The sequence below is a fragment of the Aspergillus nomiae genome (genome assembly GCF_001204775.2).
Source record: "Aspergillus nomiae NRRL 13137 chromosome Unknown contig00003, whole genome shotgun sequence".
In the NCBI taxonomy this organism is placed as follows: domain Eukaryota; kingdom Fungi; phylum Ascomycota; class Eurotiomycetes; order Eurotiales; family Aspergillaceae; genus Aspergillus; species Aspergillus nomiae.
Window position 1 is genome coordinate 105,319 of NW_015378058.1, and position 27,047 is coordinate 132,365.

At 49.0% G+C, this 27,047-nt stretch overlaps 12 protein-coding genes across 12 annotated transcripts; 6 read left to right on the top strand and 6 right to left on the bottom strand.

The window, feature by feature from the left end:
* Window positions 1-2,320: 2,320 nt before the first annotated feature.
* Window positions 2,321-4,522, top strand: ANOM_000432 (uncharacterized protein; the record flags this gene model as incomplete). Its single annotated transcript, XM_015545690.1, has 1 exon — window positions 2,321-4,522. One exon carries the CDS (start codon window positions 2,321-2,323, stop codon window positions 4,520-4,522), a length of 2,202 nt encoding a protein of 733 aa, XP_015412321.1.
* A 76-nt stretch (window positions 4,523-4,598) lies between these two features.
* ANOM_000433 (uncharacterized protein) lies at window positions 4,599-5,354 on the top strand (the record flags this gene model as incomplete). Its single annotated transcript, XM_015545691.1, has 1 exon — window positions 4,599-5,354. The coding sequence occupies one exon, from the start codon at window positions 4,599-4,601 to the stop codon at window positions 5,352-5,354; it is 756 nt and encodes a 251-aa protein (XP_015412322.1).
* Window positions 5,355-5,760: 406 nt separating this feature from the next.
* Window positions 5,761-7,649, bottom strand: ANOM_000434 (solute carrier 40 family transporter; the record flags this gene model as incomplete). Its single annotated transcript, XM_015545692.1, has 6 exons — window positions 5,761-6,054; window positions 6,155-6,688; window positions 6,751-6,908; window positions 6,964-7,003; window positions 7,060-7,229; window positions 7,286-7,649. The coding sequence occupies 6 exons, from the start codon at window positions 7,647-7,649 to the stop codon at window positions 5,761-5,763; spliced, it is 1,560 nt and encodes a 519-aa protein (XP_015412319.1).
* A 670-nt stretch (window positions 7,650-8,319) lies between these two features.
* Window positions 8,320-9,383, bottom strand: ANOM_000435 (Kelch repeat protein; the record flags this gene model as incomplete). The annotated part of the gene is made up of 2 exons (XM_015545693.1): window positions 8,320-9,170; window positions 9,224-9,383. 2 exons carry the CDS (start codon window positions 9,381-9,383, stop codon window positions 8,320-8,322), a joined length of 1,011 nt encoding a protein of 336 aa, XP_015412320.1.
* Window positions 9,384-9,925: 542 nt separating this feature from the next.
* ANOM_000436 (uncharacterized protein) lies at window positions 9,926-10,371 on the bottom strand (the record flags this gene model as incomplete). The annotated part of the gene is made up of 3 exons (XM_015545694.1): window positions 9,926-10,115; window positions 10,177-10,247; window positions 10,294-10,371. 3 exons carry the CDS (start codon window positions 10,369-10,371, stop codon window positions 9,926-9,928), a joined length of 339 nt encoding a protein of 112 aa, XP_015412317.1.
* A 111-nt stretch (window positions 10,372-10,482) lies between these two features.
* Window positions 10,483-11,950, top strand: ANOM_000437 (homocitrate synthase; the record flags this gene model as incomplete). Its single annotated transcript, XM_015545695.1, has 3 exons — window positions 10,483-10,898; window positions 10,948-11,537; window positions 11,589-11,950. The coding sequence occupies 3 exons, from the start codon at window positions 10,483-10,485 to the stop codon at window positions 11,948-11,950; spliced, it is 1,368 nt and encodes a 455-aa protein (XP_015412318.1).
* Window positions 11,951-12,840: 890 nt separating this feature from the next.
* Window positions 12,841-14,774, bottom strand: ANOM_000438 (Zn(II)2Cys6 transcription factor domain-containing protein; the record flags this gene model as incomplete). Its single annotated transcript, XM_015545696.1, has 2 exons — window positions 12,841-14,616; window positions 14,679-14,774. 2 exons carry the CDS (start codon window positions 14,772-14,774, stop codon window positions 12,841-12,843), a joined length of 1,872 nt encoding a protein of 623 aa, XP_015412300.1.
* A 1,414-nt stretch (window positions 14,775-16,188) lies between these two features.
* Window positions 16,189-16,827, top strand: ANOM_000439 (Rho family protein; the record flags this gene model as incomplete). The annotated part of the gene is made up of 1 exon (XM_015545697.1): window positions 16,189-16,827. The coding sequence occupies one exon, from the start codon at window positions 16,189-16,191 to the stop codon at window positions 16,825-16,827; it is 639 nt and encodes a 212-aa protein (XP_015412301.1).
* A 699-nt stretch (window positions 16,828-17,526) lies between these two features.
* ANOM_000440 (protein fmp52) lies at window positions 17,527-18,280 on the top strand (the record flags this gene model as incomplete). Its single annotated transcript, XM_015545698.1, has 2 exons — window positions 17,527-18,079; window positions 18,144-18,280. The coding sequence occupies 2 exons, from the start codon at window positions 17,527-17,529 to the stop codon at window positions 18,278-18,280; spliced, it is 690 nt and encodes a 229-aa protein (XP_015412338.1).
* Window positions 18,281-19,281: 1,001 nt separating this feature from the next.
* Window positions 19,282-19,572, top strand: ANOM_000441 (uncharacterized protein; the record flags this gene model as incomplete). Its single annotated transcript, XM_015545699.1, has 1 exon — window positions 19,282-19,572. The coding sequence occupies one exon, from the start codon at window positions 19,282-19,284 to the stop codon at window positions 19,570-19,572; it is 291 nt and encodes a 96-aa protein (XP_015412337.1).
* Window positions 19,573-21,944: 2,372 nt separating this feature from the next.
* On the bottom strand, window positions 21,945-23,030 carry ANOM_000442 (LLM class flavin-dependent oxidoreductase; the record flags this gene model as incomplete). The annotated part of the gene is made up of 1 exon (XM_015545700.1): window positions 21,945-23,030. One exon carries the CDS (start codon window positions 23,028-23,030, stop codon window positions 21,945-21,947), a length of 1,086 nt encoding a protein of 361 aa, XP_015412336.1.
* A 1,263-nt stretch (window positions 23,031-24,293) lies between these two features.
* ANOM_000443 (peptidase S41 family protein) lies at window positions 24,294-26,548 on the bottom strand (the record flags this gene model as incomplete). The annotated part of the gene is made up of 5 exons (XM_015545701.1): window positions 24,294-24,788; window positions 24,840-25,858; window positions 25,911-26,165; window positions 26,324-26,365; window positions 26,413-26,548. The coding sequence occupies 5 exons, from the start codon at window positions 26,546-26,548 to the stop codon at window positions 24,294-24,296; spliced, it is 1,947 nt and encodes a 648-aa protein (XP_015412335.1).
* Between the last annotated feature and the right edge of the window lie 499 nt (window positions 26,549-27,047).

Sequence of the window (27,047 nt, forward strand, 5' to 3'; positions counted from 1 at the left end):
TGGCACTGCACCGATATCATTGTGTTCAGGTACCCACTCGATTTCCTAGCCTCCCCAACGGAAGACGGCTCTAAAAATAGCCCACATAATTTGAGTGTGGGGGGCCAGGCAATCCATGTTCTCGATAAACTATTAGGCCGTGCATCAAGGCTTTTGACGGTATGTGAAGGTTATATCCTCCGGCTGTAACTCATGTACCACCGGACTACAAGAAGGTAGAGTCATTAGCCTACGAAAGCCCATTTACCGATAGCGACTTATTCAGGGAACCTGGACCATTTTGTAGCACTCGTGCAAGTATACCACCCCTTTGAGATCATCATGGATCAAAATACTGAAATAGCTAGGTAAATTCACAAAGACAGGTATCCAGTATGAAAAACGAGACAGGACCGAAGAGAAATTCGTCATTTATGGGCTGACAGGCTTGGGGACCCGCTAACGCGCCCCGTTCATTGTTGGGATAGGGGAAGGCTATGATTATATCCAATTCCCGTCCGCGCTAACACTTTCTTTATTAGTGGTCCAGAACCTGACCGACGTACCCATCATAGAGATACGTTATCATTCCATAGTAAAAGGCCCACAGTTTGTCTCCGTTTGTCTTGTATCTCATATTACTTCGCAGACCTGCCAATGTTAGGGCGTACTCGGCGCATCGCTAGAAGGGAAATCTACGATTAGTAGACGACTGCCTCTATAACAGGGACCGAGCATCGATGATATTGGCATTGCTATGGAAGGATTGCTTCTTCATTAGTCCAATATATTAGTACCATACCACCATCCTTGCCCTGATAGCATACCTCACAAATCCAACACCACAACTCGGAACTGTCGGAGAGCATGAGGTTAAGATGGAATTATACCACCTTGGCTCATGGGCCCACTCCACGAAGGATAGGATGATTCGACTCGTGGCGATACAGGAAAATCGGTGGATCATGATAGTGATAATTATGAATATTGGTATATTCAACACTGGGAGTTAAGCAGAGCTTTGTGTATTAGAACACGGCGTAAAATGTGCGAAGCTCACCGAGCCTATTGGTTTAGTCGGGTCGGACCTTGGTATTTGGTGATGTGCAAGGCTTTCATGCAATACACCATCGTATACATTGATGGAATGCCTACTAACCAATGTTATTGTGTCAACAGCCCCCCTGTGGGAATACAGAGCGGCCGTTGCCGAAGAGAATCTCATTTCCATTTCATGGGAAGATTATGAGAATTACCAACCCCTTGCCCCAGATTGGAGCGAAATGACATCCTAAAGGCAGGTTCCGAGATTCAAGCAGGTGCAAACGTTTATGTCAATCTCAATGACGCGAACCCTTGTTAGGACCAGAGGTCTGTAGTTTAGTAATTGCCCGTAGATCAGGATATATACCCTTAAACAACTCTAAGTCGTTATCCGACGGTTACATTCATTTCTGTTAATAATATAGTATACTCCTTTAATAAGACAGGACGGGGAATGTAAGATTGCTGTATGAACTGAGACCCCGGAATAGAGGTAAGTATAGGTAGTATTTCACCGTGGTAGCAATCGTCAATATGAATGGAGACTAATCCGTGTATTGTTTGGGCGTCATATGCGGACTTCTATGGCCATCTTGTTAAAAGCACCGGGCAACGTTTGGTGGACATTGGGCGAAGAGTCTCCGCGAATCACGTTTTTGATCGTACCATTAGGGTTCCGGGCGTCCAAGCCCTGGCCAGCGCTATGGACTCATCATGCACTCTCAAACGGCCTATGTTTCTTTGTTTAGTACCTGATCATACCTGACCTAATTGGATATAACCCTCTGGGGACCATGACTGGAAACGACCCCTTGACTGATGAACGTCATGATACTATGTGAATGCTTGATATATTTAGACCCAAATGGCATCATCTTGGATGCCCCTGCCAAGCTTCAAACGCAGAACCTACTAAAACCGTGCCCGAGAAACAAAGAACCCATATTATAAGCTCGATATTACAATGGCACTCTGTAGATACGTGCAATCCACGAGTTGAGTGGATTTAGGGTGCCGACACACTAATATCTGCCCTCTTCTCATATGGACAGCGGTCCCCCGTTGATAAATTAGGGGATGAACCCACATCCCAACGTTATTCTTTTGTCGTATATTCGGTCCCTATGGCTGGAATACGCTTCCACTTAGAGTAAACTGCCACTCGTTCAATTGTCGTTCTCTCATTCTAAGCACAACTTACAGTTGGCCCTAACAGTCGTTACATTTATGACCTTGTTTTCAGCTTCCCTCTACGACCTTTCGATTTACAGTGTGAGTCGTACAACACTCTTTAGTCATGTACGAGAAATCAATCCCTCTAGTACTGTTGCTAGTACAGAATGTTCTCGGTCTGCCGGCAGGCAATGAGTACTCGGATGTTACCGGTAACGGCGTGGATGGAGCCTCCGAGAATACCAATAACGGCGCCTATGGGGCCTCGTATGGATCTACAAATGTCGACATTGGTGGCAATATCGCTCCCTCGGCCCAAAATGTGATCAATCCCCAAAACGCAGTTGGGGATGGTCCTTATCCGAATCCCCCGGTCAATCCACCAGGTCCAGCCTATGGGAGTGTCATCAATTCTGTGGGCTCTCAAGAGGTCATAACTTCAACAATTATAGTAACTTGGACCACGGACAGACCTATTAAGCCAACAATGGCCTCAAATGGCATTCCGATTGACCGAGGGCATTTCATCGAGGCAAATGCGGATCAGAGAGGCCCAGTCCAGGCTCCCGATGCTCTTAATGGCCCAGCCACCCCATCAGCCAGTGTTAGTGATGCCGCATACTCGTCCACGCCAGGCAGTGTCACTGGGGGCGTCGCTTCCTCAAGCCACCTTGTTGATACTTCGTCCCAGTCTACCGCTCCTGCCATCCCTGCGGGCAATAGCAATGGTGCTTCAATTACACCAGGCTCTGCCTCGCCCCCAGACGCAACTCCTTCATCCAACGCAGCAGACGAGTCTCCTGACACCACAACAGACGACGACACGATCCCTCCTATAACAAGGGCACCACGCCTACCAACGTTCGCGGAGGTCCCACCTCGATTCTCCACAATGAGAATTGAGTCTATGGCCAACCAGAACGGTCTTCTAAGAACCGCGCTAAACGGGATTCAAACCATCCTTCCGGTGATTGACGGACTGGGGTTGCTCGGAATTGAGAGTGAGGGTACATATTTGAACCTGCCTGGCTTGCTTGACGCAATTGATATTCCTTGTCTATTCCGCTGCAACACGCCCCCTTCACCTGCTAGCCCTCAGCCTGGAGCTGTTCCACAAGCCCCCGCAGCCGCTCCGGTTGCTGGCGGTGCTGTTGGCGCTATTGGCGCTGGTGCTCCAGCCGCTGCTGGTATGGCTGCTGGAGGCGCTGAAGCTGTTGGTGGATCAGTCGGTGCTGGTGCCCCCGCTGTTGCTGGAGCTGTTGCTGGAGGTGCTCAAGCTGCGGGTGGCGCAGTCGGTGCTGGTGTCCCCGCGGCTGCTGGTGCGGCTGCTGGAGGAGCTGGAATTATTAGCGGAATATTCGGCGCTGGTGCTGGAGCCGGTGCTGGAGCGCTTGCTGGAGGTGCTGAAGCTGTTGGTGGAACAGTAGGTGCTGGTGCTCCAGCCGCTGCTAATGCGGTTGGTGGTGGTGCTCAGGGGATTGCTGATGCAGTGGGTAATGCCCCAGTCGAAGCTCCACAAGCTCCAGCGGTACAAGCACCCGTGGCTCAAGCGCCTGAAGTTGGCGGTGGCTCAGCCAATAACCCTCTCTTAGGCTCTCCCGGTAGAAGCCTTGCTAAAGGAATACAACATGGCATTGAAAATGGCCTTGATCAATCAGGAGGAATGTCCGCGTCAAATAATCTGCCCGCCCAAGCTCTAGACGGGCATGCCAATGACGCGGTGAACAATGTGAGTCCGCAGCCAGGGTCAGACTCTATCCAGAACGCCCCGGTCAATGGAATGGACAGCGGTAATGCCAACGATATGATTTACCCCGTGGCTGCATCCAGTTCACCTCCACCAGAGCCTGTTCACAGTGGATTAACAAATGGCAATGAAAACAACATGTACCAACCTGCAGCACCCATGCCAGTTAACTCTGCTCAGGCAATTCCTGTCCAGGATGGGCTACAGCGAGGTATTAATGACAATATGGCTCCGGCTGGAGGCCTACCGCAACCCAACCAAGGCCTGACTGGACCTGGTCAAAATGGCCTATACAATGGGTACGGCAACAACATCGCTCCCCCAGCGGGCTCTATAGTACCAAACTATCCCCAAGCGGGTCCGCCCCAGAATGCCGCATATATGGGCATGGACAACAATATGAATAACGGCAATATGCAGCCAGCAAACAACATGGGCCTAGCTATGCCTCCTGCAGGCGCAACGATGGATTCCGTCCTCAATGGCGCACAGGGCCCCCGGCGGCGGGCAGATTGTTCAACCCAATGCGGTGGAGGGAGGGCCTATGGTCGTACCAGGGCAAGTGAACTACCCATCTAGTGGCCCGTTGGTGAACGCTGGACCAGTTCCCATATACGGCGGGGCCAGCAGTAGGCCTCTATTCCCAGTATCAACGATGATTACGCCTGGGCCCTCGCTCGTCCCCATGGGTACTCCTACGCCCACGCCTACCGCAGCATCGTCTAATGTGCCGCCACCAGTTACGACGACACAGTCCAATGGGGAGGTCGTGTCCTGCGCCTCAGGAAAGTCCCCCGACGGCGACAAAGCAACAGCCGAATGCGCCGGAGAAACCAAGGTAATCTCCACCGTGGAATCTATCGCCTCTTCCTATTCCGCCGCGGAATCTGCTTCTACGTCTCGGATGGCAGAATTTGTGTCGTACATGGGTGCTGTGCATGCATCTGCTGCCGCATCGAAGTCTGCTTCCGAGGCCGCCGAGGCCTCCTGGACTTCCGCTGCGGCGAAGCCATCTGCCTCCTGTGATATATTGAACGACAATGGATATAACACGGTTGTATTTAGGATTGCTGGTATCAACGGATGGACTGATGGGCAGTCGTTCTCTGACACCCTGAGGAATAAATGTCACAAAAACGGATTCTTCGTGAATTTCAGAATCAATGATTACCTCTGGTACAAGCATGAAAAGTCACAATTCGAAGGCAGAGAGCGAAACACTGAGAAGGTTACGTTCGCAATGACCGGCTTCAAGAACGGCTGTGTTGAAGATGCCATTCGGGAGGCCGGTGGACCTAGCCATACCTGCGATCATAAAGAGGGGGATAAGTTGCCGCCGAAGAATCTGCAAGAGGCAAAGGACGCCGGAGAGAACGTTGATGATATTCTCATGATACCTTTGAAAACGTAGGCAGTCGGGAAGACTCGACTAGCAATGCGGCATACAATGAAGGATGGCCGATCTACTCGGTGAGGAAGTCATCGATGGTGGAGCATCTGGGGCTGAAAGCACACATTCATTTACCATTCGGCTTGAGGGTTCTCCTGAGACGGCTCTTGGTTGTGGACCCTCTTTACTACTTCGTTTGTTTTCCTTTCTTATTCACGGCCTATCCATTCTTGTCTACCTTTTCCTTCTTGTATTTATTGTTTACTCCAGTCCATACAGTAATCGATGGTCCGCAATATTCCCAATGTCCTCATCTTTCGAGCTTAGCCCTAGGACGCTCTATTTATATGTGTATCTCCAGGCAGCCAAGAAACACGAATAGCATTCGTGACAGCCATGGCCGGTATCCACCCCCAATATACCCACGCTAGACCTCCGACGACGAATAAATCCTCTCAATACACATCTCCCTCATTTGTTGCAGCATTCCCGGAGCTGCAATCCACGTTGGCACATGTATCAAATGGCCACGCTGCATGCGAACAAAGACCGCATAAAGCACCCCAGCAAGGCCAACAGCAACCACACTGATAAGAGCTGGCCATGCGAACTGATCCGGTCTCGAAAACACAATAGTCGAGACGTACGAACCGATCTCGAACGCATTCTGCCACGCAGCCTCTACCGAGGAGAAACTTCCTCGGTTTTCGGCTTCCACGCACTGCGTTTGCGGTACGTTAGCCTTATGTCTTTCCCCTTGCGGTATATAGGATACAGGAAACAAGGCTGATCCGTTCGCAGCCGGTATCGAAAACACTCACCTCCTGAACGAGGATCTGAACGCACAAATCAAAGCCTCGCAACCCGACCCGGCTGAGGATGGTCCCTCCTACGAGTCCTGATGCGGAGATCAGAGGCTGGTCGTGGAACACCCAGAAGATGGCCATTCCAGCTACCAGGGATGCAATCTGCCAATTGGCGAACCATAGACCCGCACGTGTGGGACTAATTCTGCCCATCAGCCAAGGAGCGATCCATGTTGCGAGGACTTCGAATGCTACGGCTAGGGTTCTCGCGATGCCAACCTGTGTCGAGTCGTAGCCTGTCGATAAGAGCCAGGTGACCATTTGCCCGGAAAATGAGAGGACAGTCAGATATAGCAAAGCGCCGGCAAATGAGGGGAGGAAGACAGGGTGACGAAAGTAGGATTCGAAGTCTCTGAGGGCCTTGTGTGTGAGACGATGCCAGTAGCGCCAGAGGCGCGTTTTGCTGTTTTGCTGGTCGGATTCCATGTTTGGCGAGTCGAGGTATGTTTTCGCCTTTGGTTGTTGGAGTTCGGGTACCTCATAGTATACCTTAGGGCGCATGTCAGAACTAGTATTTGCGCGCGATTTCAAGTAGGGATATTAACACTCACTGCGGCAATCAAAAAATATTCAAAAACCACAGAACAAATGTTCATCCCCAGATTGGATATGATGGCAGTCTTAGTCGAGACACCATCGACTAAGGCTATGACGAGCGGCCCGATGAGCTTGCAGATGAGATCGATCCGGCGCATTTGGGCATTCATGGCTGTGTTAACTGCATTAGTGCTCAGTGTTTCTTGTTTTTCAAGTCTTATACTCACTCTTGAGGCCTTCATGATCATTTCCTGCGACAACCACAACCTAACAGATCCTATCAGAGTCATGCTTGTAGACATGGTATATCTTCGTATACGCACCCAGTCTCTTTCAACAGATACTAGATTCATAATGGAGCATAGCTTCTCAACACATGCAAGGAGCGCTAATACTACCAGCAAAACATCATTTATCGTGCTGAGCATCGGCAGACCAATTGCAAGCAGGTAGAAGATCAGGCAAGAGGCTGCAACCACGACTCTTTGTAGCACTGGTTTAGATAAGTATATAAGTCAACCAAATTAGCATCCGATGGATATCACACACTGATCGAGACTCGAACTACTTGCAGCCGGTTGCCAGTATCGATATAATTGCCCACCGCTGGTGCAAACAGAATCGCTGCGACACCTCGGGAGAGGGCATAAACTGACATGGGTAACAGAGTTCCCGGATAAATCGAAGCCAGGTAGAGCACAGCCCCAAACTCAAAGACGCGAGAGTTCCATGTTGATAGAAAGTGTGAGATATACAAGCGACGTGCAAGCGTTCTAGGGACTTCACTGCGTATATGACGCTCGTCCGGACTGTGAGGAAATGTTGACTGTGGATGATGAGTGGGTTCAGGATCACCAGAAAGAAGAGGTGAATACTCTGAAGGGGTCAATGATTCGATAACGCGTGATGCCATCTTTGGGATATAGAAAAAGCTTTCAACAGTTTGAAGATGTGGACTGCCTCTGTCTTTTAGGTTCCTTTCTGAGACTAGTAAAGAGGAGAAGCTAAGTCCTCGATGATGGACGGAACCGTGAATATCCGGGTCTACAGAGTCTGGCGTGATATGAGAAACATAATCCAATCTCAAGTAAATAAAAGGTAAAAGGACAAATGAAATATAAGCGTATGATCGCCATGACCACACGGTAATAGGGGCTTTGTTTCGCTGGTACATCCATACGAGCAGTCTCCGGTGGACACGGAACAACAGCCATTTCTCTTGCTCCACCTGGGTAAGAATGAGGTGGATCGAGGTAATCGCTGTAACGCATTACTTCTGGGTACTGTACTTATTAAAAAGCTCGTAATACGACGGTTTCATTAGGCAAGGGCTTCTGCACAACCGATTACAGGATTTTAAATGAAAGAGCTCGAGAACTACCCTCGTACAGCCTAGCCGGATCCACATGTCTAGTCTGGACCTATTAATCTTGCTAACAGCTAGAAACTACCCAGAAGAGCAAGGAAAGTCCGGTGTTTCGTGAAGACTTTGCTCATGTGGAGAAAAAAAACGGTGCTATGAAATCTGGAAGCACGGTCCTATGCCGACAAGTTCCTGCATTGACAGACGACTGGCTGTAGTATCAAAAATCCAATTTCCATACATCCCCAAGCCGCTCGTTCGACTCAGCCAGCCCACCGTGGACAGCGATACTATCCTTCGAAGCGTTTGTAATGACATCGGCGTCGAACCATCCGCGAGCTTCTGGGGCGTTATCGCCATCCGCCTGGACTTTCGTCCACTTTCCAGACTGAATATCGAAGATCCACACATCGGAAAGCATTTTACCTGCACCCTGGTGTCCTAGACTGCTAGGATCGTGTTCACCGAACATAGTAACAAGGCTCGGCTTCCCAGCAACTTTAAGGGATAGCAAGCAGCTCACACTACGTGCACCTGGACCGGAAACCCCATCCGCCGGATACGTGGTGGTGTTCCAAATGTTATTCTTGGGGTCATACACATCCAATGCACCGCCTTGTTCTGTCTTTCCATCGAAGCCGTTCATCCGGAAGAGCTTCCCTTCCGCATAAGCAATGGATGTGCCACCTCTCTCTGGCTTGGGGGCTGGGGCTAGTTCTTGCCATTGACGAGTGAGAATGTTGAACGCCCACAAATCACCAAGCCGGCCCTTCTCGGGGCAGCCGGCGTGGAGAAAGATAGTATCTTTGCCGTTGTTCGTCAGAGTATGGTAACTGCGTCCCGCTGGGTAAGGAGATTGAGGATCTGCGGGCTTCACCTGGACCCAGGTGCTGGTATTCGGATCGAATACCCAGAATGACCCGGCTTCTTCGATCGGAGACATGGCAGTGCCGCCACGCCCCGAGAAGACATAGACTTTGCCATCGATGGTTGTCGATGCAGACCCGACTCTCGGTTGTGGACTCTCGGACGTGCTGGCGATCGTGGACGCTCTAGTATGCGAAGGTAGTTCTATGAGAGATTAGCATTGAGTTGTCCTTGGGTGGTCGATTATGTATTCTCACTGTTGTCTAGTGCGATGCGATAGACAGCTGAGTCCACCGGCTCCCGGGGCCGTAGCTCTCCGCCATACAGATACGCATTGCCCTCAATAACCGATAGGGTTTGGGACGACCTCCGAATAGAGTCGTCCGAAAGAAGCTTTGTCCACACTGCGCGTGCCATTTTTTCTGTCGATTGCGTTTCAGAGAAATGCTTCCACTGCTCGAGCCTAGAATGGCACACGACAGTGTTTAAATAATGCACGTCCGTCTGTCTTCTCGACATCTGCATAGCCTCATGGGAGCAACAAAACGGTAAACTCAGTACCGGCGTAATTATTCTCCAAAGCGGGTTAGACTTGTCGACAACAGGCACATCGCTTACTATATACGGTTAGGGCGAAGGTCACAGGCGTAATACAGAATACGGGCGTATAATATATCCCAAACAGGGCTAGTGCCATGCGGATCTCTGCAAAACATGAGTGAGAGTCAAAACTTATTGTCACCCCTACGTTTCATTTTTCGTTTTAGGAACCCGTATAGTACCAAAAAGCTACGTCATGCGTTCGCTTGGTATGGCCTAAGGAACCCTAGACTACAAGGGTACCTAGCTAATGTCTTTATATTGTACTCTTGTTGTAGAAGTCCCCGACAATATTGGCTTTACTACGGACGGATAAGGGATTAGCCAAGTGCTTTTGTCGCGCAGTAGATACCCCCACCCTAGTATGGCTCACGGCCGGTGATACTGTTGATGTTGGTGATGTCCCCTCGCCCACCATCAAGTCTGGTCTTGAAAATGGGCAGGATGGCTGGCGTCATGTTAATCAGGCCAGTCACGTTCGTGTCGAATATTACAGCCATATCCTCCGGCTCAATGTCTGGCGCTTGAGCCATACCTCTGACTAGGCCGCTTTCAAAATTTGTTACTGCAAGTTAGATAGGAATGCAAGAGATTATGGACCAAAACGCACGCATTGTTAACAAGTATATCAACATCCTTAAACTCGTCTGGCAATGAGGGATCTATATACCGGACCCCATACTTATGGAGGCGACATGGAGTTTTGAAAGCCCGGAAAAATCCCGACACGCTGACGGAAAATGTCCGGCATGCATCGGAAGAACGTCCTATTCTTGCCCATCGTGGTTAGGATTTCGTGACTCATTTGTGAATGACTGGCAAAAGTCGGTAAGAACTCTGTATTTAAATAGTTCGAAAAGTCGTTTCTGAATCCTACATTTTATACTACCCCGCGATCACCCTAGAGACAAGCACGATGTCCGGCGCGAGTGATATGAGCCAGGTACGAGATTTGACTAAGAGAAGCGTTTATTTCCTAACTTCGACAGCCTTGGGCTCCAGCCCTGCGAATCGTAACCCTTACGGTCACGGAAATGCGGTTAGCGATTTTCTGAGCAATGTCTCGCGGTTTAAGATTATCGAGAGCACCCTGCGCGAGGGCGAGCAGTTTGCCAATGCCTTCTTTGACACGCAGAAAAAGATCGAGATTGCAAGGGCACTAGATGAGTTCGGGGTTGATTACATTGAGCTCACGAACCCGTGTGCCTCGGAGCAGTCCAGGCTTGACTGCGAGGCGATCTGCAAGTTGGGTCTTAAGGCTAAGATCCTAACCCATATTCGATGCCATATGGACGACGCGCGAATTGCCGTGGCCACCGGCGTTGATGGCGTGTAAGTCCTTGTTTCCCACGACTACTTTGCTTGTCTAAGTATAAACTAGTGATGTAATGATTGGAACATCGTCTCTCATGCGCCAGCATTCCCATGGCAAGGATATTGAGTACATCAAGAAGACCGCTATTGAAGTCATCAACTTCGTGAAGTCGCAAGGAATAGAAGTTCGCTTTTCAACAGAAGATTCCTTCCGCTCGGACCTAGTGGACCTCCTCTCAATTTACTCCGCCGTCGACCAAGTCGGCGTAAATCGAGTCGGCGTTGCCGATACAATTGGCTGCGCTTCCCCGCGGCAGGTGTACGAGCTCATACGTGTTCTTCGTGGCGTGGTCAGCTGCGATATCGAGACCCATTTCCACGATGATGCTGGATGTGCAATTGCAAATGCATATTGCGCCCTGGAAGCAGGTGCAACACACATTGACACTTCTGTGCTAGGAATCGGTGAACGGAATGGTATTACCCCGCTGGGAGGGCTCATGGCGCGGATGGTTGCCACGCATCCAGAGTATGTGAAGTCTAAATACCGCCTTGAAAAGATTAAGGATCTAGAGGATCTTGTTGCCGAGGCGGTGCAGATTAATATCCCGTTCAACAACTATATCACGGGCTTTTGTGCGTTCACTCACAAGGCTGGTACGTACTCCTCTTCTCAAGTTTCTAGAGAAACACTGACCTGGATCCCAGGGATTCATGCCAAAGCCATCCTCAACGACCCCAGCACATATGAGATCATTAACCCCGCAGACTTTGGCATGACCCGCTACGTGCACTTTGCCTCGCGACTCACCGGTTGGAACGCCATCCGATCCCGGGCGCAGCAGCTAAATATCAGCATGACCGACAAACAATACAAGGAGTGTACACATAAGATCAAGGCTTTAGCCGATATTCGCCCAATTGCGATTGACGATGCCGACAGTATCATCCGGGCGTACTATCGGAATATTCAGTCCGGGGAGAATAATCCGTTGATGGACCTCACGGCGGAAGAAGCAGCGCAGTTTGCGATGAAGGAGAAGGAGCCTGGGGGGTTAACGAGCGCGTGATTTTGTCCATAGCAAACATTCTTGCTTAGCCGATATCCTGCGGAAGGGTCTGAGAGACTTGGACTACGGCCAGTTTCATCGTCTATCGCAAAAAGCTTGTATAGCATGGTTGAAGGGGCGGTGCAACCACCGTTTAGCCAGTCTACTGTCTTTGATATCCTCAGTCCACGATATCGCTATCTCAACTCTGAATTAAACCCTGGCCAGTAGCAAGACCTTGAAGCTATTCTTTAAAAATTTTACAATCAAGGGTTTTCTGGTGCTAACTATATATTTGTACTCGCTTATCTTGGCCGAAGTTTAAAAAGAGGTCGAGGTTATCAGACTGATTTAGCCGCCGATAGAAGTTATAAATGCGGCTTGACGGTGAAGGGGTCTTTGCGAGCTCTAGTGAACCACCCTCAACTAACTGACGGGAACTTTTCTTCTGAAGTAGGAGTCTTAGATAAGGTAGTTGTCTGATACCCGGGGAAGAGGCACCCCATCACTAGTGACGACCACGGCTCCGGCAATTGCCTGGACAAATGAGAATCCGGTGCCCTCAGAAAGGACTGATCTGCCTGAAATGATTAACCTTGGCTAACAACAGTTGCTCCTGATGCCCAGGTGGGCCGTAGTACTGTTGTTGCGGAGTGGCCGCTACCAGCCTCCGTACCCAGCCTCTCATCGATGGACATCTTGGTCTTCGGATTGTTGATCTGGAGCAACGTTCGCATAACCTTGCGGGCAACAACCAAATACCGCAAGTCGGAAACGAAAGTCCGCAGGTACCGTCGTTGCCGGGGCGCGTAACACCAATATATTGTCTCACACGAGTTTGTAAGGCACATCGCGGCACGTATACAGCAGATGTAGTTATCTTGACAGCATATACCCACCTAGAAAGACCATCAAGGCAGCGGGATTTTCTCGATGAAATACATGCCATCCGTGTTATATCCGCACACCACCAGGTCTATCGGGTGGTCAATATCCAACAGGCTTAACTTCGATATATTCTCTGCGACTGCTGGCAGGGCAAAGTTTACCACTCGACCTTGCTCCCAGTATACTGCAGTTTGAGTTATAATACGCTTGACGAGATGCGTAGGGTAGTGGGAGTGCTCGTAGCCCTTTCCATGCGTCTCAAGCTGGGGCCATAAAACATCCAGGATGTAGGTAAAAAGCTCATCCGACCGCCAGAGAAATACAAGTTGAAGCAAGACCTCTGCTAGGCTCAGCGTGTAGATGTCCGACGTATTCGACACGGCCAGATCAAGACTATTAGCAACGTGGCACGCACTATAAGCCATATCGGCAATGACATGTGAAGGATCGGCTCCAACAACTGTAGACGTGTGGTGTGATGCGAAAGCTTGCTTGGCATCTTCGAATGCCATTTCGCAAAGCAAACTGTACAAGGCGTTCATGGCATCTCGATGGGTCAGAAATTGTTGGCCTATGGGTAAGTTTGAGACTTCAGGGGTCGTTTTCCTTTGTATGCAAGGAGTAGAGTCGCCTTGGGCTCGCAACTGTTCCGCACTAAGTCGCGATCGCCAAACCTTCAAACGTTCCTTTTGTACATCCAGCAAGCCTAGCAAATTTGAACCGCGCATAAAGCTATCCCGGGCTTCCGCATATTCATCCGGCCCGCATTCTCGCCCAAGCATTTTATTCATCACTTCATGTGTAAGAGGGCCAATATCACTTGAGGTCTCAGAGACCTGACGGATGGCTGCCACACAACGAAATACCACCAACTTGGTCCGGATTTCCAGTGTTTTGATAAGAATGTCATAGATAAGATCGTCTACACCCATCCCCACGATGCAATTGAGATAGGTATGCTCAGTAACATCTGGAAGAAGATTCGGCCCAAAGGAACTTGCTCCCTCGCCTTCAAGAAGCAAGGCTGGTGGCTTTGCTGGTCGGTGGGATGCGCAGAGACGGTACCACATTTGCAATGCGTCAGGACCATCTGGAGAATTGGCGATAGTCGCCCTGTTCTGCAAAACGAATCGGACAGCATCCTTCACGGCGAATCGAAATCGTAGATGATCGGTGGATGCATGGTGGTAATACGCCAGAAGAACGTGTGCAGCGAGTAGCGCAGGTGCTTCATTTTTGATCCCGTCATGCTCCGCAGTGCGGCAATTCCACAGCGCCAAATCGTGATATTTTTGGGCGTTACTGTGATGCAGGCCATTGACGACTGGGCTGAAAACCGACTTTCGGCTATCATTTGGTACAACGCGGCTCTGAACCCCTGCATTGAGCATTGAGAGATTGGATGCCGATATACAAAGCACGGCGAATCGTAATCCAAGGGACTGTAGGGATCTGTCGACAAGTTGCAGCGAAGCTGCTGGAAGGAGATGGCGCACATGAGTCTGAAAATGGTTCAAGTATCGAAGCTCTATCTCATGTTGCGTGCTGACAGTTGGTGGTGCATGAGAGGTTGCCAGTCTGTTCAAGTAGTCAGGCAATCCAATCTTAATTTTCGGGTCCTGCACAATCTTCGCTGTAGTTCGTTTCGAAATCGTACTTGATCGAGTTGATGCTTTCTGATCTGCTAGCTGCGTCTGAAAAAATGCTCTGTCCAGGCTATGGAAAGTAAAGTCGATACCGTAGCTACAATCCAATGACAACCTCTGGCAGGCCCCGCAGCTAGGCTTTTCCTCATCGCACTGAAGGAGTTCGGTTTAGAAGATGCTTTAGATCGGTAGTAGATTGTGGGATGTTCACTGACCCGCTTTCCTCTTCTACGGCATGGTCGACAGCCTGAGTGGTTACGGCGGACTTTGGGCTGCTTTACATTTCTTGTTGAAGAGGGCTGCTTAGGCATATCTGTGTGACGTAATAAGACCTTTTCTTGCAACCTCAAAGTTCAACTCTCGGATATAAGATGAAAATGAAGCCAGAGGTGAGATGAGGGCCCGAGATCGGGTCAAATATTGATTACTCATCTGGACCCGCAAATGACCATTTAATATTTATGCACTCGTAGTTCTGACTCTCCGTTCTTTGTCCCCTTAATCACTTTCTGCTATGTCTTCGGCATATAGAAGCTTAGCCTTGGGGTGGCTCACACTTAAGTAGCAGAATGCCTATGTCTCTGGTTGTGGATACGGCCCGCCAGTGGCTTTGTGATGATTAACCAATTTATTCGGGATACTATATATAATCCTCGGCCGCACGGGTGAAAGAGTCCAGACTTCCGCCTGCAGAAGATGACACTCGACCGAGGAGCGTACTAGTACTACATCCCATGCTGTCGTATACGTTAGGCAATACAGAGGAATATCCCAAGGAGAACGCAGTCTTTTCCGCTATTGCGTTTATAGCAATCCTGTAGTTTGGTACATTACCGACTACCGTCGACTATAAAACGATTATAGCGGAGGCCCTTGATCAGCTCCTCCAGGAAAAGGTCTTCCCCAAAAGACTCAAACTGGAAGCGAAACATTTACAATCAATTGACAATGTTGCGAATATATCTTGTGGGTCAATGTATCACATAGCTATATCTAAGTACATCGCAGCACATTATGACAGATTCTACGTTGGATACTTCGTGCGGCATCATCATAAACTTAGCCTATATAGTTTGGCAACTTTTTTGGATCTGAATCATGAAACCCAAGAGTGCTGTCAAGAAGCTCCTGGGCAGATCAACTCTGCATAGGAAACATAGTTGACCCAGTGTTGTCAAACGCCAGGGAATCTGCTAAGTCTTTCATGAAAAGCCAGATATACTAGGACAGTTGGTTGTATATCTAAGTCTGTGTTGGCTGAGTCGGAGGCGTTGCAAGTCAACAGCCTGTGGTTTGCCCTGGCATAACAATTCTTCTGTGGACATCATGTCTCGTTACAAAATAGCACCCGTACTTAATGATACATTTTGCATTAAGATTGCCAAAACTTATTATACATTCAAGGAGCGCCCCTACGATAGGCTACCCGCGTAGGCCTGTTGATATTCACCTTCCATATTTGGGGAAAATGAATTTTCAGATCTCCCCTGGAGGCTATAACTAAAATATGGAATCTATGCGCCCAGCACGACTTCACACCCCTAGGCCATAAATCCCCGGATGAAACCAGCAGCAATTGGCTAGCCACTAACCAGAAGCAAAACAGAGTCGCACGCCTTTACCTCGGCATATCGGGACATGAGTCATCCCGTCTGAAATTATCCACTCGAGCGGAATCTCATGTTTACAAAACATACCCCTGCATATTGATGAAGTGGTTCCGTCATGAGTAATATCACTCGCAAGCTTGTAGTCATCGGTGATACAAGCTGTGGAAAAACTAGTCTCCTTACTGCCTTCACACAAGCCAGGCCTGTGAGCGGTGAATTACCTACCTTGTTAGACCTTGAGGAGGTTGTCTCCCCGATCGCGGGGAGCCGGACCCTGATCTCCCTTTGGGATACTGCTAATCAAGGAGAATTCGCCAAGTTGCGATCTCTTTCCTATATCTCATGTGATGTTGTCTTGATCTGTTTCTCCATCGATTCGCCTGAATCTCTCCGCAACGTGGCCACAAGCTGGGCCCCCGAAGTTCGGCATTTCTGTGGTGATATACCGACTATATTAGTTGGCTGTAAGAAGGATCTGCGTCGTGAAGAGAATCCGAAAGCGAGTACTGCATTCTTGCAGACGATGACGAAGTTCCTGGGGCGGAAGAAAAATCTGCGATCTGATGAAAAGCCAAAGGCGAGTGATGAGGTCTCCCAGGTGGCAACGGTGCAGGTCACCCCAAAGGAGGCTATCAGGGTATGTCGCCAAATTGGGGCTATGAAATACGTTGAATGCTCAGCTGCCACTTTGGAGGGGGTTCGGAAAGTATTTGAGACCGCTGCACAGGCCGTCACCCACTACAAGAGTGGCTAGAGAGTCGCCAGTACATGTAGTGTATGAACGTCGAGCGCTGGGCCTACGCACTGGAATCACAATATTTCTCTGTATTGATATTATCTGAAATAGAAGGGATAATATCTGTCGTGAATATGTTCTCGAAGAACACCTGAGCCAGATATTATCGACGAGTTAGATTCAATATCTTAACTACCTTGGCTGTGTGAGTGCTGGACAAAATGTAGATTCAGAGTTTAACCTCCAGCTCAGGGAGCACTCTATTGAAAACTCTGAATTTCCACCAGCAACACCAAGGAGCTGCAGCTCTTTCGTTCGCCATCAGTCATGTTTTTATCCCGTCGATAGCCTCCGGCCTTTGTCGCATCCTATCGCTTTTCATGGAGGGAAGAAAATCAACCAGCGTTAGTCATCTGTATATAAAGGCGTACATTTCGCCTTCTCTATAGATGAACCCTGGGGGGTTTCAATTTCATAGACAGCGGCCCAAAGTCCTTAGCGAGGTATCTTTTGCCTCGGCATATTCCGAGTCTACTAGTTATGATGCATAACGTAAGCCAATTCGCATTTATACGACAGCTTGGCATTGATGACGTCTTGGTTGCTACCTAATCTTTCCCTACATATTTAATACGAAATTGTGAACATTATATTTTTCTCGTCCTGCAATGTGCTTCGTGTCCCAATCGGACAGCTATTATAGATAAAGATCCTACCATGACGACCGCAGCAGTTTTTGGCTGTACAGGAGCTGTGGGTGGCCAGATACTCGCGACACTCCTTGCCTCAGACGCATTCTCATCAGTCAAAACGGTTTCAAGGCGACTGCCAAATGCCCAATCTCCCAAGCTGCAGGCCCTTGAAGAAAGAGAGAGCTCAAAATGGGGCGGCATGATCGCCTCTCTTTCTCCGAAGCCATCAGTCGTCTTCAACGCAGTCGGAACGACGAGAGCTGCAGCTGGCGGAATCCAGAACCAATGGAAGATCGACCACGACTTGTGCATAGACAACGCCAGAGCAGCCAAGGATGCAGGTGTGAACACCTACGTATTCATCTCTAGTGGAGGGACTAGAGGCCTCTTCTCGCGATATGTCCCTTACTCAAAGATGAAGATTGGGGTGGAGGATGCCATCGAGCAACTCGATTTTGATCATAGTATCATCCTGAGGCCTGGCCTGATCATCCAAAGGGAAAAGCCCAAGGCTGCATTGTTGGAGAACATTGTGCAGAGCCTCAATAAGCTCGGACAGGGCGTCCAGGACATGATAGGTAGGGACTACTTTGGTTAGCTGTTGAATTCTTAGGAGTATTGTGTACTGATTTCAAGGTGCAGGTCAGGATCAAGCCGTTATTGGCAGAGCAGCTGTTGCAGCTGCTCGTATGGCGGAAGCGGGGAATGCACCGTCAAAATACTGGGTTCTTGAGCAGGCTGATATAGTAAGATTAGGCAGAGACGAGTGGAAGGAATAACGCTGCATTGGTGAACTGGTGTCTAGCAATGTACGTTTTTTTGGTGGTTTAATTAAGAATATGATTGCGTATCCAGATATGACACTCGTACGGACATTCTGCGGCATAGTGGATAAAACTTTCAGCTAATACAGCTATTGCTTCATTAGCTGTGCTGGGGCGTCCCAAGCCCTGGAGATCTGCTGAAGCCAGTAATGCTACCTTTTTGATGCACACTAATGCCATATCAGGCTAGTTAGCGGCAGTGACAAAGGTAACAGGAATCTGTCTTTCCTTTGCCCTTTTTCTGTAACCTATTGCAAAATGTTGTGGCTGGCTGAGGAGCACGACGGATGCAGGACAGCAAAGTCTCAAACCATGTCACCCCTTGCAGTTTTTCCCGGACAGTTCATTCAAGTGGACCATTTCTTTTCTATTAGGTGTTAAAGCATAGGTTGAAGTATAGTACACTAAGGGGGTGGTTCCTGGATTTGATTATCTCGAGGGGCAGTCTGCCACCTAATGTATCAGGGGGTACAGCATTGTCCGATCCATAATCCTGATCCATATTTCTCGCCAGGGTTCTGCCGCCACAAAAGTTAGTTTCTATATGCAGCCAGAGACTGAGGAGCTGAGATTAACCTACACTGCTTATGCCCGACTATTTTGAACCTGACATGACATTTAGTAAAGTTTTGTCACAAATCAATATTTGCGGGGGTTGCGAGCAAGTTTGGGTTCATCCCGGCCGAAAGCGGCGAAGAATGTACCTTCACCCCTTGCGTACTGGCTTCCTCACTACATCCAATCAATGGGTAAGAAATGCTGGCGATCTGCATGGTGGAGCACATCTGCAAAGGGCTGGTTGCGGAAATACCCATTGAAACTATCCCTGTGATACATGGTATACGATGTCTTTATATCCAGGACAGTGTTCCCAAAACCCCCCGATAACCCTTAATCAACTCTTGACTTTACAAGTGACTGTTTGTTCACCGTTACATATAAATCCCAAATACAATATGAAGTTTGCTGCAGCCCTTGCCCTCCTCCCCCTCGCCGCCTCCGCGTGGGAGGTCACCACCGGCTATTGGAAGAGCTCCGAGACCGATGTCTGCGCCAGGACTCTCTTGCCCAAAGGATTCCATGTCACCATCAATGAGCTCCTTCCAGGCCAGAAAGTTTTCTTCTTCTCCGATGATGAATGCGAGGACCTGGCGTTCTCTGTTCACGAGGTGGGCACCGTGAAGCTCGAGAGTCGGGTGAAGAGCTTCACTGTACTGGACTTTGAGCAAAACCAAGATTTGAAATAAGCCATTGTACGAAGACGGCATCTACTACTGTGAAACTATACTGATGAATTGTTTGAGGTCAGAGTATCGAATCATGTGGCATATTGTTAAGGCTTGGGGGTAAGGACGGTGTTTTGCAATTGAGTCTGTTGGAAGCATGCATAGCATCATTCATTCCAAGCACACTTTATCATGCCACTTGAAAGGGTCAGATCCTTCCAAAATAAAATGAAGCGTGATGGCAACTTTGTATTAAAGCATGAAATCGGCAGCTTCTTTTGGATGTCCATCTAATAACATACCTACATGAACCTAGATATGAGGGATCTCGAATCTAGCACGCTGTGGAGTTTTCACATAATGTACCGTCATCCACGACATTCCAAGCCTTGGTGGATGGTCAATAAAGATGAGTAGCAACGGTTTGTACGGCCTTGTCGGAAGAGCGGCGTACGAGGGAGAGCGGAGGGGATCCAAAGACCGGGGCAGTCTCACTTTGTTCTGACATTTTTGCTCCCCAGTCGCAAAAATGTCGAGTTTCCTTGCAATTCAGTCAAAGACCTTGACCCAGCATAGATCAGGAAATGTGAAGCCGCTGTAGGAATGACTAGCCAGCACCTTGCAACCTAGTCTATGTGCCAAGTATGGATGTCTCTTTATCTCACATATTACGTCCTGTGACAAATTGCGTATATTGAATTGTGCTAGTCTATACCATTAAATAGTGAGCACATTTTCCTGATCTGACACAGACGACGACGCTTTAACGTATGGGATCAAAAAATGAGCCTTCGCCCGAGCGGCGGGGCGTGTTGATGCGATCGGCACATATATCTCCCAGCATTCCTGCTCTGTTCAGACTCTACCAGTGGATAGAGTATTAACACAAAAAGATCAGGGCACTACCATAGAGCCATGGCAGTATGCTAGCCCATCGACCTCTTTCAGAGCTCCATTCTCAGTAAGTACTATGTTCGCAAAACAGGACGTCCCATCCGACGGACACTGGTGGCATTAGTATATATGTCTCATATACTTTCGGCACTTGTCTTACTGGATATCGATAGTCACAGCGGATCACCCATCTATTCGCTTGCCTACTCTGAGATGAGCTTCCTGCAGGAATTTCACAGTCGGACCAACGCGCCCCCTTCGGTCCTGTGGTATCATCGTCATCGTATCTTGTCAGAGATCAGGCATGAAAAGATGTTGTTGTGTGTGCAGTCAAGACAGTTACTATCCATGAGTCACCACTCACCGTCCTTCTTTCTAAGCTTACATGTCTTGAGATGGTCAGCGACACATTACCTTGGCCTTATAGTCTAGCTCACTTACACCAGTATGCTGAGAGGTCGTTTGTGCCAGCTTTCGGTCAGAAGGTGCTGACGATTGACCCTCTGGGGGAGGTGTTGCACTTGCAAGACTGGCAAAAAGAACCTGAAGAATGAACAAGGAAACCGTAGTCGTCTTCATTGTAATATAATTCAGTGCTGTAAGTAGTGCGTCGATACAGGAGGTCGACCTTTCTGGTTACTTCGATCAATCAAACTAGACACAGAGATATGGACCCTTATATAACATATACACTAGAGGAAAGGGGGTTCTAGATTCAATTCAATGTTGTACAGAGCATTCGACGGGCTTTCATTGCACTTCGTGTGTCACCCCATATCCCTCCGCGGTGCAAAGCTAATAGGTATCATATTCCTATCACGCGTTTATATCTCGTGAGTAAGCATAACTGCATCAGTTTAGAATCCCTGTCAGTCCTCACCGTTACATTGCTTTACACTTCCAAAACGGTAGGCAACTTTAGTTCACGCACTATCATGGTTTCATTCACAGATTCGAGGACTTCCATAGAGAGGATGCAGGGTCTAGAGCTAGGCCCTGGTCGGGCAACAGTGCCCGGTCCGTTTTAGGGCGTCGTATTCCACTGGTTCTCGCGTTATCCCTCAGCTATTCACCAGTCTTCTGTCAGCGCAGAAAGCCACGCAGGGTGTCTGATCTCAGTTAAACCTTGATTCTCGAATGGCTTTGGCTCTATCCTTAAACTATCGCATGGTACCTCGTCCGATTCCAAGGATACTGTAATGGATCATGCGGGAGTTACTGTACTAGAACGACTGTGTTTTTTCTCTTAGAAAGGGCTTCTAAAAATGATTTATTTCTAAGGCAATTGCTAGACAGGTACAACTTGGCCGATATCAGCTTCATATACTCTCTATCGGGTATCAATCAACGAGTCTTTCTCTGAGTCCGATTCCCAGTTTAACTAAGTAAAATTTACATCACCTTGAAAAGCGGGCCGCGGGGCACAGTATGGTTCAAGCACTTCCAAGATAAGAGCTCGAGCTACCTCAATGACAGCTACAACATTGCGTATTCCGCAACTAAGCCGCAGACTTCACTCCCCTCTCTTGTAGTGCCTCACGGACTGGTGGCAGAATATACCGCCCATAGTCGATCGCATCGTTGAGGTTATCATACCCACGGATGGAAATCAGCTCCGCGCCCAAGTCAACATAATCCAAGATCGAGTCCACAATCGTCTGGTGAGACCCAACCAGCGCAGTGGACGCACCCCGAGCGTTTGTGGCTACAACGGTCGGATACCAAAGTGCGCGATCGTGCACCTCACCACGGGCTGCAATATCCAACAGCCGCTGGGACCCAACGTTCTGTGGCTGAGAAGGCGCGTTACCCTGGCCGCCGGGTCGGTTTGCCTGAAGCGCATCCAGGGTACGGTGCGCCTTCGCCCAGGCCAGCTCTTCGGTCTCCGCGATGATGGGTCGGAAGGTCACCCAGATACGTGGCCGGTCTGACCGACCAGCCTTTTCGGCTGCGGCATAGATTTTGTCAATTTGCTCCTTGGTTTCTTTCAAGGGTTCTCCCCAAAGGCCAAAGATATCGGCTAGTGCACCTCCGATCCGATACGCATCGTCGGAAGATCCGCCAACAGAGACAGGGATCGTCCCGTTTGTAGGACGCACTTTGTTAGAAAACTGCTTAAACTTGTAGTATTCGCCATCCCAGTCAAATGGATCTGGCGATTCCCACGCCCGGCGGAGAATTCGGATATACTCCTCCAGACGGGCATACCGTTGCTCCTTGGTCAGGAAGTCGCCTTCCTTTGCTTGCTCGGCATCACTGCCTCCGGCAATGAAGTGCACCACCGCACGACCGGAACTGAGTTGGTCCAGTGTCGCGAGGGCCTTGGCTGCCACGGTGGGATACAATGTGTTCGGCCGGAGAGCAATGATAATCTTGATGTTCTTTGTCTTAGCGGCAATAGTGGCTCCTACCGTCCAGGGATCGAAGTAGGAGGAGTCGTAAGGCACCAATGTGTAGTTGAATCCATAGTCATCTAGGTTTCGCGCGTAGCGCTCCAGATATTCTGGATCGATCGTGGCATTGGGAATTGGCTTGATCTCGGTGGAGGCGTTCGGAAACGTCAGACTAATAAATTCAACAGGCATTGTGACGGGCTTTGGTATAATTCTTTCCTGGGCTTTGAATGACTTGCTCGGAGCTAGGATGGGGGGTTATTGCATTCCTTATATTAGTCTCTCATAGACATCTTACTCGTGCCCTCTGGTGCTGATTGGCTCCAGAAATATATGACGATACCGGCATTAAAATGACGCCTTATTCTGACGTTCGCTTATTAGATTCAGGATATCTTCTCTCGGTTGTATACCTCCTACCTATGTATAGCGTGGGTGTTGTGGATAAACGTGGTTCTTAATCACAACGCGTAACATCCCAACCATTGTAACTTTCTCCTTGATCCCTAGGTAAGTGTTCGTTAAAAGAGTATAACCTTAAGATTTTGTACCTTGATCCGATTTCTAATCCATGGAAGTCAGACCATGCGGGGAAGATAATATCGCAGCAAAGCGTCAGATCTCTCGGAATTGCGTGATCGTGGCCAATTACCGGCAAATAGTATAACAGAAGAATAAACCACACGCATGACGATAAGGCTAACGGTCGCAAGTGGCCACTTGCCACTTATTTAACGCATATAGACATGGTGTGATGTTAATTCTGTGTATAGGGCAAGCAGATTCGTCAGACTGCAGAATGTTTGCCCCTGCCATTCGTCACCAGTGTGGACAGGCGCTCTGCCCCCCGGCGTTGCGGCAACATAATAATATAGAGTCCACCGGGTACTCATATTTCTCCATCGAGCTGACCCTCATATCAATCGTTCATGTTCTGGTGTTAGCCATGTCAGGATGACTTCCTTTGAGGCTAGTACTTGCTCAGTAGGACATTGTATACAACCGGAAGTTTCAGCGAATCAAAAGTTTGTTTAATCTGGTGCTAGTCAAGGGAGGCCACAATGAACGCTTCCAAAAATGCAACGCACAGAAGGTCTCGCGTTCAGATTGTATGCCTGTGGTAGTAGTGCCATTCAGACCCTCTTTTATGATCGAACGCCTATCTATATGAGCCAATGCAAACTCCCATTACTTAGCTAATCTAAAATATCTGATTATTTCTAAATTCCAAAAGTTTATTATTCCTTCGCTCTCCTGGTCGCTCCATAAAGCTGGTCTCGAACAAGAAAGATACATAAATGTGAGACTATTGATACAAGTAAAGGGGAATGTGAGTGAAACCAAGCGGGCGTCTTCAAGAATCGTGTTACAACCGATCTCGAAATCTCATATCAAATCTATTTTGAGATATATACCAATAGAAGTGCCCATCGCTTTGTATACTCGGGAAAACACTCACTTGCCCGCAGAAGAACCAGGCACACAAGTACCATTACCCCACCAAGCGCGAGCGGCGGCCGTCCAGGTAGTCGCGGGGGTCTTGTAGTTCTCCCAGGTGTAGAACAGGCGGCAATCAGCTGGCTCGTAGAGGAATTGAACCGGGATCTCGTGGTTGTCGCGGAGATATGAGTTTTTCAAGTTGACACTCAAGGAAGGCAGGTTGAAAGGAAGCTCCTCTACTGCTGGAGCAGAAGCCTTCAGGGCCTTGCGTTGCTCGAGACTGAGCAAGGGCTTTTCATCCTGCGCGGACTTCTCAGCAAGGTACTTGGCTCCCTCAACCCACATATCAATCAAAACTGATGAGGCGACCTGACTGCCCTTAGATCCTCCTATTGCCTGCATACGGCCGTTTTGTGGCCGGCCACCAAAGGCTAGAGTCTTGACACCACCTACGTGAGTCATCAATTCTGCAAAAAGGGTACATGTTGACGTGCAATATCCATCTGTCACCTGTTGAAGGGTTAGCTCAATACATATTTGCACAGAAAGTGTATAACGTACAATAAGGATGTCCTCGGGTGCGAAAGGGGTGGTAGTGTCGTTCAGTTTGACAGGACCATAGCCACGGATAGGAGTTTCCCAGCTAGATATCACCTCAAAGTCGAAGCTTGCGGCAATGCGACTGAGGTTGGCTCCATTCACCTGCTGAGGTCCGTAATATTCTTCCCATGACTGGAAATGGTACGTTTGATTCGGAGAAACAAGGTCATACAGAGCAATGCCCTCCGCTCCATAGCCATCGGTATCTTTGGTTAATGAAGACAGTGCTTGTCCAATGAGATTGACAGATTCATGCGCGCGGATACGAGATGCTGTGTACATCTCCGCCTGGGGAAAGAAAACTCGAAATAAGTCATATCCAGAAGCAGTGTTACCACCGGGGTTCCCCGACACGTCAATGATCAGCTTTTTCTTCGCGGAAGCAACCGCCTTCTTCACAAAGTCGGTGGCGTGGTTCGCAAACGCTAATGGGTCTCCCTCATATTTGTTTGTTTCAAAACTCGGCACGAAAAGAACGGCGACATCCTTGAGCTCGTCTTCCAGAAAGTACCCCGAGATTGTGTTATACGCATCACGCATGACAGGCTTTGGATACATGGTCGGCGCCTTCTTCCCAGTAGTCTCGGACCTCTTTGATAGACTATCTTCGGTGTCATCGGATGTTGATGCCGATGGCGCTAGGCAAACGCCCTCCCAGAGAGCACTGCCGTTGCGGTACTCAAAGTCTTCCAGTGCAATCTGAGCGGTTGTTGGCATGTCCAGTGATGTTCCGTTGGCAAATGTTACGTTTTGTGAGGCATAGCCAGGCCATAGCCCATTGTTAAACGTCCAAGTGCCCTCCTGCCCTTGCTGGGCCACATAACGGGCGCTTGAGGGAAAGAGATGGTTATATCTCGCATCTGGGTCTTGTAAATGGTCTGACTCCGCGTACTGATTCAGGTACGATACAGCGTCGTAGCCATTGATGGTGGCAACGGCGGAGACGATCTTGGGGTCTCTTTGAAGAACCTTTGCGTCCTCTATGCGTGATCGTCAGCTACTCTCCTAACCAGAGAACTCCATATTACATACCTAATGTATAGACTTTGGGAAGCTGTACTCCATCGGATGAAATTGATATCACGGGCACCTGGTTCCTGAAGTGGAATATTGTGTTTGAGCACAAGGTGCCACCCAAATGTCCGTCGTTTGCAGAATGAAGAACCCGCAGAATAGCATTTTCGAAATCATAGTGGCTAGAGAATTGGTTGTTCATAGCCTTAGCAAGTACATCATCCATACCCCCAAGTAGGTCTGTTGGTTCAGAGAGATATCCGGCTGGGGGGTCTAGAGTAGTAAATTGTTAGGCAAGTCAGGCTTATCGTTGACAACTGGTTGCTACCTAACTTTTAGAAGCTCTATCGTTGACTGAAGCTGAATGTATTTAGTTAACTCCGAGACAAATTTTGCCGCCTTTTGCGCATCAAATGGCATGGAGTGCAGACACTCATGGGCGAGCCCTCCGTCAACCTTAATTGGCTCGGTCACTAGATGCTGTTAGAATGGGGGAATGGTCGCAGCTCGCTATTCTTACCATTTGCCTCTACGGCCTGCCGATATAAACTGCTTATTTTCGCACATGGCTCCTCCGACCGGACCAATGCATTAGGGGCAGCAACAGCGGACAAAGCCCCAGCCAGGGCGAGGATAAGTGGTGATTTTGAAAGCATCGCCAACAAATCCTGATTTGACTCTTCTATTCTATGCCGAAATGAGCCGCTCCATATCCTAGAGGTACAACAGGCTCTTATATAGGTCGGGGCCGAGCTGTGGCTATGGTATCGATGAGGCTCCATTTGGAGCACTGCCCAGGCCAGTTCACGCCTGTGGGTCGGTCGTCTTCCTGACCTCATCTAAAACAGGGTATTATTTCCCCGCCATGTTTTACCATTTGTTGACAGGAGATGTGGGACAATGTGGAGCTGATCAGTTGGCTACATCTCCATATCCCTGGGCCTCTGTCTCGGTTGTACCCACATGGTATAGCAGGGTTAATGGCCTTTCGCACATCCTGGACGCCACGGCCAAGCATAGGGAATAGAGTACAGAGCGTTGCTCATTGGTAGTAATTGGGTGGCGCCGGGCTCGACACCTGTTGGATCGTCGCAGCCGAGATGAGGCTGGTCGATTATCTTCCATGATTGGATCTACTGGCCTCGGGGCTTAAGC